Source organism: Dipodomys spectabilis, unplaced genomic scaffold, assembly GCF_019054845.1.
Source record: "Dipodomys spectabilis isolate Male_0828 unplaced genomic scaffold, ASM1905484v1 ptg000054l, whole genome shotgun sequence".
In the NCBI taxonomy this organism is placed as follows: domain Eukaryota; kingdom Metazoa; phylum Chordata; class Mammalia; order Rodentia; family Heteromyidae; genus Dipodomys; species Dipodomys spectabilis.
Genome location: NW_024870731.1, coordinates 42,496,981 through 42,505,907, shown reverse-complemented (window position 1 = coordinate 42,505,907; position 8,927 = coordinate 42,496,981). Strand labels below are relative to the sequence as shown.

Below are 8,927 nucleotides of genomic sequence, written 5' to 3'. Positions count from 1 at the left end.
GAATGAGAGAAACCCCAGACCTCAAACCATAATGGGGTTAACTTAATAATAGTAAATGCCCAGTAACCTACTATTAGTTACTATTCTTGGGAAAATGGAGGAGAAATGAGAAGCCTTGCGTTTTTTCCCCTTGTATTTGTATGCAGTTGCTTAAAGTTATTTTAAATTGGAAAATAATGATGGGTGATGGATTTTCACACAGGAAATAGTGCAGTAACCCTGAAGACCCAGTGTAGCCCCAGACCCCAGAAATTACCTCTGCCCCTCCCTGGCAATCTCTCCACCTGGAACAATCACACTCTGGATTTCTCACTTTACAGAATGACTCAATGGCTAAGCAGCCGAGAAAGATTACAGGTATTTACGCAACACAAAAGTGAATGCCAGGCTGGGAAGGTGGCTCCGTGGTAGAGTGCTTGCCTTGCAGGCATGAAGCCCTGGGTTCCGTTCCTCAGGACCATATACACAGAAAAAGCCAGAAGTGGTACTGTAGCTCAAGTGGTAGAGTGCTAGCCTTAAGCAAAAAGCTCAGGGACAGTGCCCAAGCCCTGAGTTCAAGCCCCAGCACCAGCAAAAAAACAACAAAAATGAACGCCAGTAATGCTATATATTCTCCTTGGAGCCAGGTACAGAGCCCAGTGTCTATGAACACAGGCAAGCACACTTTTCCACAAAACTGCCCAAGGCTGAATGCCTGAGTTTATTTTTCTTGGACAAAGAAAGAAAGAAAAAAGAAAAGAAAAAAATCATTCCCACAACCCAAGAAGCCCCCAGACTTGTGGGAGAAACAAAATGAATTAAACAATAGTTCTGGTAGAACTGTAAGTTTAATGCTAGAAGCACACACACACACACACACACACACACACACACACAGAAGCTAAGACAGGAGGCATAGAAAGTAGAGCTGTAATGGATGAGTAGGAGCTGGATACTATCCACTACGAAATGAAAGCAACACATCAGACTTGCTCTTTAAGAACGCAGCCTGTGTGCTGGCTGGTTACTGGTTAACCACACCTGGTTTGGGTTTGCCTTCCTCAGGTTACTCTCTGCGGGCTCATTTGCTGGCTGTGCGAGCAGGAAAGGGAAGTCTCCAGAGCCCCGGAGATGCACTGTGCTGAGGCCGGGAGGCCTTTAATTAAATTCGACCACTGCAAGATGTCCATCTACAGCTTCAGGGTGCCACAGCGCTGCCCCCTCTGCCAGCAGGACGTGGGCTCGGCCAGGCTGGAGGAAGCCCCGATCAGCATCTCCAGCCCACTTACCAACGGGCATCGGGAAACATGTTCCTTCCTCCTCAGACCAACCCAGGGCACGTTTCTTAGGTACCGAGTCTCTTGTGTTGTGCTGACTTTGCAAGCTTGGCCTTATGGCACACAGTCACTTTCTAATCTGTGCTGTGCGGTGTGAGGGTTGGTGGGCAGTCCTTCTGGTGTGGGGGCCTGACGTCCTGATTGATACCTATGGGCTTCTGTTTCATCAACATGAATGGTGTGCTGGGTGCTGGTGGCTCACGCCTGTAATCCTAGCTACTCAGGAGGCTGAGATCTGAGGATCCTGGTTCAAAGCCAGCCCGGGCAGGAAAATCTGAGAGACTCTTATCTCTAATAAACCACAGAAAACCGGAAGTGACGCTGTGGCTCAAGTGGTAGAGCGCTCACCTTGAGCCAAAGAGCTCAGTGACAGCACCCAGGCCCCGAGTTCAAAGCCCCATGACTGACAAAAACAAAACAAAACAAAAAAATGGTCTGGGAACTCATACCTACTATCTCAGCTATTCAGGGGGCAGAGGTCTGGGCAAAAGTTATCAAGACTCCATCTCAACCAACAAGCTGAGCCCAGTGGTGTTCACTTATCATCCCCATTATGCAAGGCGCATACATGGGAGGGTCACAGTTTGGGCTGGTTTGGGCCCAAAGAGCCAATTCAAAAAATAGAGCAAAAAGGGCTGACAGTGTGGCTCAAGTGGTAGAGCACTGGTCTAGCTAGTGTAAGCCCTGAGTTCAAACCTCAGGAATGGAAAACAAAACAATAGCAAAAAGCCCAAGCAGGCAACAGTGTGTGGCCAGAGGCACATCGTAGTGGCAGAGCACTAGTGTCACATGCAGCGAGCCTCAGGTTTCATTCCCAGCTTGTCCGAGAGGAAACAGACAAAAGGAGAGAGAAGGGGGGAAGGCGGGGGAAGGGGCGTGTACACCTCCCTGCAATGACACGGGCAGTCATACGCCACAATCCACGAACAACCCCAACCCCGCCGAAGGGATTTCAGGAGGGGAAAATATGTGTGAAGAGCCCAACTTGGAGCACTTGCCTGTTTGTGTCTTGTTTAATTTGTGACACAGCCTTACAGACAGGTGTAAACAGCCAATGCTGTTTTGCAACTCAGAACTTTCATTGCTGAATATGAGATTCTGGTAGGTTAAGAAGGAATATGATTCCTCCAGCAGTTGGCAATGAGAATAGAGTTGATGTAACAGAAAGAAAGAGAGAAAAAAGTCTAACTTGTAAATGCGCCAGCAGGTAATTCAGAAACAACAACAAAAAATGATTTGGGATAGTTCATCACTTGTGTGGCAAGCAGCTACTATGTGCAGAGCGTGAAGGGCTAGTACTTAGACTGTTTTTTGTTTTCCCTTGTTCAGTCATGGGGCTTGAATTTTGGGTCTGGGCCCTGTCCCTCAGCGCTTCAGCTCAAGATGAGCGCTTTACCACTTCAGCCACAGTGCCACTTTTGGTTTTCTGATGGTTAATTGGAGATAAGAGTCTCACTGACTCCTTCCGGGGCTGGCTTTGACTGGTGATCCTCAGATCTCAGCCTCCTGAGTAGCTAGGATGACAGGTATGAGCCAGTGGCGCCCGGCTTTTAGACTGTTTTGTATGGAAGGGAACTCACTCAACAGGAAGGACGTGTGTGTGTGTGTGTGTGTGTGTGTGTGTGTGTGTGTGTGTGTGTGTGTGTAATCCTCCAGGGATGGCACCTAGCTCTTCCACTGAGCCGCACCCCACCTTATGTCCAGGGCTAGCGCTGGTCTCTTCCTGCTGCAGAGGTCATCTGGCTTTGCATCCAGCTGGAGGTGCAGGCAAGAAGATCTGGAGTTTGAGGCCACCTAGGGCTGTATAGTGACACTCACTAAAATAATAATAATAATTATTATTATTATAATAAAGGATGAATTCCGAAATCAGGGGAAGGGGCTGTGCCCCATGGTCTGTGGAGCTGCTGGTGGTGACTAAATCGATGGCCCTGCCTGGAGCTACCAGCCCCGCTCGGGGCTCCGCCCTGGTCGCCTCCCCCCGCCCCCAGCTGCTGTACGCAGCAGGCACTGGTCAGCCTGCAGGTTCCCATCTTGATTCTTCCACGAAGAAGCCAGGCTCCTCCCCGACTGGCTGGCTCCAAGCTGGCCAGCGGCGGAGGCACAAGCAGCCCCAGCCTCTCCCCTGTGCTTCCACCCACCAGCCGCACCCCCCCCCCCCCCCCCAGCCTAGAACAGGCCTGCCTGGCCTCCACTCATAACAGTCCAGGACCCTGGGACTCCCACTGTTGGTTAAGAGGCTCGTGCTAACTGAGTCATTAACTGGTTGGATTCCAAAAGCTTCTGAACAGACAAGATTCAGAGCTGATTTCCCCTAACTTTGGTTCATTTGATAAACCCTTACTGAGCAGCTGTGTGCTGTCACACTGAACAAGCCTCGGGACAACGTGACATTGTTCACGATAGGCTTTTGGATTGGTCCTTAAAAAAAGTGCCGGTGGCTCACTCCTGTCAACCTAGCTACTCAGGAGGCTGAGCTCTGAGGTCACGGTTCATAGCCAGCCGGGACAGGAAAGTCCTTGAGACTCTTATCTCCAATGAGCCACCAGAAAACTAGAAGTGGCGCTGTGGTTCAGTGGTAGAGTGCTAACCTTGAGTTCAGGGGCAGCGTCCAGGCCCAGAGTTCAAGCCCCATGACCGACAAAAGGAAAAAAATTAGTTTTTTTCCCCCTGGGGCTAGGGATGGAAGTTGGGCTCTGCACATGCTCAGAGGAGCACTGCCTGTAAGTTCCACCTTTGCCCCTCCCCCCCTTAATGTACAGATATAATACAATTCCAATCAAAATCTCAACACATTCTCTTCTGGACTTGCAAAAGTAAAACTTCAAATGGAAAAGCCGAGGATAATCAGGAGAACCCACACAGAAACAGCAAATTATTATTTCAGCTTTATATCACTGTTTTTGAAAGGAACCAAAAAGCAAAAGAATGTGTTTTCTTTCCTATAATGCCCTGCTGGTCTGACTGGTGGTCCTTCCTCCTTTGTGCAGGTTAACGTTTCCACCAGGCGGGGTTCCCCTTTGCCTGTTTTTGTGGTGCTGGGACTGAGCTGGGGTCTGGGCTTGGTGTCTGGGTCAGGGCGGCTTGGAAGGAGAAGGGCCTCTGATACCTCTGGATTCAGCTGTAGTAGCCTGAAAGTGGGTGCCCTCCCACAGAAGGGAGTGAGGAGCCCCACCAGCAAATGACTTCCATGCGGAACCCCAGGAGGATGCGAAGTTCCACTTCGGAAGGAATGGCCTCTGCGTTCCAAGCAAACACAGCAGCAGGGAGTATTTCTGACCTCAAGTGCACCCTCAACCAGTGACCCAAAGCTGCCACCACCGGGGGCGCCACAGCACTCCGATAGCTGACTCTAGCTTTGTTATTTTCAAGACAAATGAGAAAGCCGGGCGCTGGCGGCTCACGCCTGTCATCCTAGCCACTCAGGAGGCTGAGATCTGAGGATGGAGGTTCAAAGCCAGCCTGGGCAGGAAAGTCTGTGAGACTCTTATCTCCAATTAACCACCAGGAAACCAGAAGTGGAGCTGTGGCTCAAAGTGGTAGAGCGCTAACCTTGAGTGGAAAAGCTCAGGGACAGGCCCAGGCCCTAAGTTTAAGCCCTACGACTGATAAAAACAAAAACAAAACAACAAATGAATGAGAAGACTATTATCCTAAATGATCTTCTTGCTCCCTTCCCCCATCCTCAAGGAAGGAAGGCAGGTTTTTTTTTTTTTTTTTTTGGTTGATTGTGGGGCTTGAACTCTAGGCCTGGGCACTATTCCTCAGCTCTTCAGCTCAAGGCTAGTGCTCACCACTTGAGCCACAGTGCCACTTCTGGCTTTTTCTGCTTATATGGTGCTGAGGAATCGAACCCAGGGCCTTATGTATACAAGGCAAGCACGCTACCACTGAGCTGCCTTCCTAGCTCCAGGAAGGCAGTTCTGCATGCCTTTTGGTCCTGATGGACCAGGGAACTGTCTGTCATGTGTCACTGGACACCCCAGAACTCTGGCCAACCACCTCTCAGAATCCCAGTTCTGATATCCACAATACCAACATTTCTTCCTTCTTTTTTTGGGAGGATGCAGTAGGCCAAACACACAGAAACAAGAAAAATAACCCTCGATCGCTGGTGCAGTGGTACACACCTGCAGTTCCAGCTGCTCCGGAGGGTGAGGTGGGAGGGGTGTGTGAGCCCAGGAGTTCAAGACCAGCTCAGGCAGACTGTCAATGCACACAGACGATGACGCGATGCCCTTTCTTTCAGGGAGTACGATGGGCAGTCTGATCTTCATGTTGGAATAACCAATACCACAGGTGAGTACGTTCTCACACCTCTTGTAGCTCATCAGCCCCACAGTCAGGATGGGCCTTACCTACGTAGGCAAGAGCCATACCCTGGCTCTACTGGTCTTGGGTTTTGAACTTGAGGCCTGGGCGCTGTCCCTGAGTTCTGCTCAAGGCTAGAGCTCTATCACTTTCAGCCACAGCTCCACTTCTGTTTTCTGGTGGTTCATTGGAGCTTAAGAGTCTCAGGGACTTTTCTGTCTGGGCTGGTTTTGAGCTATGATCCTCAGATCTCAGCCTCTTGAGTTGCTAGGATGACAGGCGTGAGCCACCGGCATCTGGTGCGACTGGATGTAAAAGAGAGGAAGAAACAGGTGTCCAGAGAGGCTGAGTTGCCCAAAGATGTCAGCTTCTGTGTTGGATCCAGAACTGGGATCTGATCTCGAGTCCCCAAATGCCCAACTCACACCTACTGCCAATGGGGTCCTGCGCTTGAGAAGCTGCAGGGATAAAATAGGGGCAGGGGAGCGGGGTGCTGGTGGCTTACTACTATAACCCTAGCTACTCAGGGGGCTGAGGTCGAAGGATCATGGTTTGAAGTTAGCTTGGGTAGTGAAGTCTGTGACTCTTATCTGCTTCACTACCAAAAAGCTGGAAGCTTTTATTAAGCTTTTAAGCTGGGGCTTAAAGGATACAGCACCAGCCGGACGCTGGTGGCTCACGCTTGTAATCCTAGCTACTCAGGAGGCTGAGATCTGAGGATCACGGTTCAAAGCCAGCCCGGGCAGGAGAGACTGTGAGACTCCTATCTCCAATAAACCACCACAAAACCGGAAGTGGCGCTGTAGCTCAAGTGGTAGAGCGCTCGCCTTGAGCTGAAGAGCTGAGGGACAGCGCCCAGGCCGAGTTCAAGCCCCACGACCGACCAAAAAAAAAAAGGATACAGCACCAGTTTTGCCTGGAAAGGTGAAGGGAGAGTTCTCAGGCCCTGAGTTCAAGCCCCAGTACTGGTGCACCTCCCCCCCCCCAAAAAAAAAAAAAATCCCACAGAAGTTAAACAGAAACCCCACCAGCACAGGCTGGAGTGTGGCTTTGTGGTAGAGTGCTTTTGCAGCACGCCCATGGGTGTGCACGCACACACACACCGCATAGGAAGATGACACAAAATGTTTCTTTGGCAGCAGATTTCGCCCTGAGTTTTTTCTTCCCTGTGGAAGGCCCAGAGGGCGCCCCCTGCAGGCCGCCGTAGCCAGCGCTGCCAGCAGCCTCATTCCTGGCTCAGTTCATCAGCTGTAAGCGACCAGAAACTTCAGCGGGGCTTTTTAAACTGTCAGATGCACACGACCTTTTCTGAGATGAGCTGGATGTGCCCAGGCTCGTCCTGAACGCCTGGGCTCAAGTGATTCTCTCCGGAGTCGGCCTCTGAACGGCCCTTTGCGTTTGCAGGGGTCGTGTACCATTATACGGCGCTGGGCGTCCAGCGGGACCGGGCGGGGTGGGAGCAGAGCCTGAGCGTCCCCCTGGTGCAGCCCGGCCTGTTCGCACTGATGGACCAGTGGGACAAGTACCTGGAGGACTTCTCTGCCGCAGGGGCCTGGCTGCCCCACAGGTAGGCGGCCGCAGGCCACCCCTTCCGGGCTCTCACCTGTCACGAGTAGGCCCCTGTGTGGTCCGGGGGCGCCTGCCCCAGAGGGCGCTGCACTGATGCAGCCATGGCCGGTGGGTCTCTGGGTGGCTTCGGCCCTCAGGGCCCCGGGATGCTCTGGAAGTGCTTCCCAGCTGCTCCTGAGACTTCTCTCCCGTCCCTTTTTTCTTCTCTCCTTTCCTTTCTCCCTCCATCCTGATTTAATTGAAATACAGTCTCCCTATGAGGCCCACCTAGCCTCAGTTAAACTCCTCCTGACCTGGCCTGGCGAATCCAAGCGTCTTTAAAGCTCAGACAGCCAGGTACCCGTGGCTCATGCCTGTAATCCTAGCTACTCAGGAGGCTGAGATCTGAGGATTACAATTTGAAGTCAAGCTGGGCAGGAACTAATCGGCAAGACTCTCATCTCCAACTAACCACCAGACAGCCAAAAGTGGCGCTGTGGCTCCAAGTTTTAGAATACTAACCTGGAGCAAAAAAGCGTAGGGACAGCACCTGGGCCCCAAGTTCAAGCTCCATTAGGGAAACCAAAGCAAACCATAAAGCTCAGCCTTCTGAGGGTCCAGGCTCGGCGGTGAACCCGCTCATCCGGGCACTCAGGAGGCCGAGGCAGGAGGATCACTCAGCCTGGGCAACACGGCAAGACCCTGTCTCTTCCAAAAACAAGAAAGAGCTGGGTTCTCTCTTGCCTGTGGCCTCTCCCGAAGGTACGAAGAAGATCACCACAACTGCTACAGCTATGCCCTCACCTTTGTCAACTGCGTTCTGAGCATCGAAGGCAAAGCACAGCTGGACAAGAGCGAGTTCACGGAGAAGTATGTGGTCCCTAGGACGAGGCTGGCCTCCAAGTACATCACACTCTACCGGGCCGTGGAGGAGCATGGCTTCTACGCCATCGACTGGCCCCACCCTGAGACAAGCCGTCCCTGAGGAAGCCCGTGTGTGTGTGTGTGTGCGCGCACACGCGCGGGCGAGGGGATGGCTGCTGTGGGTCACCTAAGGGCATTTCACCATGGCTGAGCACACGTATGGCTTTTCAAGGTGAGGAGTCACCGAGCTAGTAGACATTTCAGGCCGGGGTTGTGGCCTGGTGTGTGCCAGGTCCTGCATCTTACCCCCAGCACTGCAATGAAAAAACACTAACGAATAAAACTGTAAAAAATGACACGCATTACAACTGCTGTAGAGCCACTGGGGCTCTTGCGATGGAGGTCTGTTAGGGTATGAAGTGGCAGTGCTGTTTAGTCGAGCCCTATCACTTGCCGGAGCTCAGCAGATCACAGCTGGTGGAGTCTGAGGTGGGGGTGGGGAGAGATGCAGGCTGGGAATGCAGAATACTTCACGGTTCTCATTGCCAACTTCTTTTTGGTGGTGGTGCTGATTTTGAACTCATGGCTTTCCTGTGCCAGGCAGATGCACTGCCGCTTGAGGCACCTCTCCAGTCCGTTCTGCTCGGATTATTTTTGAGATAGGATTCATGTATACCTAGGCTGGCTGGATTTCCATCCCCGTTTACATTTCCTGCTATAGCTGGGACAACAGGCCCTCCGCCCTGCCTTTTTTTTGTAGAGATGGGGTCTTGTGAACTTTTTGCCCAGGCTGGCCTGAAGCCATGATCTTCCTGATCTCTACTTCCCAAGTAGCTTGGATTACAGGCCTGAGCCACTATACCCAGCTGAAGGACAACCTTTTCATTT

The 8,927-nt window shown here is 51.8% G+C and overlaps 1 protein-coding gene and 1 non-coding gene across 2 annotated transcripts; both read left to right on the top strand.

The window, feature by feature from the left end:
* Positions 1-982: 982 nt before the first annotated feature.
* Mkrn2os (MKRN2 opposite strand) lies at positions 983-8,395 on the top strand. The gene is made up of 4 exons (XM_042679972.1): positions 983-1,328; positions 5,566-5,615; positions 7,032-7,194; positions 7,938-8,395. Exons 1-4 carry the CDS (start codon positions 1,111-1,113, stop codon positions 8,158-8,160), a joined length of 654 nt encoding a protein of 217 aa, XP_042535906.1. The 5' UTR covers positions 983-1,110; the 3' UTR covers positions 8,161-8,395.
* LOC122108278 lies at positions 2,306-2,437 on the top strand. Its single transcript, XR_006147517.1, has one exon. It is a non-coding gene; the product is annotated as a small nucleolar RNA SNORA40 (small nucleolar RNA).
* Positions 8,396-8,927: the final 532 nt, after the last annotated feature.

What these genes read in the sequence shown, in the direction of transcription:
- Mkrn2os (XM_042679972.1), top strand. Translation starts at nt 1,111, where the DNA reads ATGCACTGTGCTGAGGCCGGGAGGCCTTTAATTAAATTCGACCACTGC. An exon ending in ACCCAGGGCACGTTTCTTAG is followed by an intron (nt 1,329 to 5,565) that starts GTACCGAGTCTC and finishes CCTTTCTTTCAG; the next exon opens with GGAGTACGATGGGCAGTCTG. An exon ending in GGGGCCTGGCTGCCCCACAG is followed by an intron (nt 7,195 to 7,937) that starts GTAGGCGGCCGC and finishes CCTCTCCCGAAG; the next exon opens with GTACGAAGAAGATCACCACA.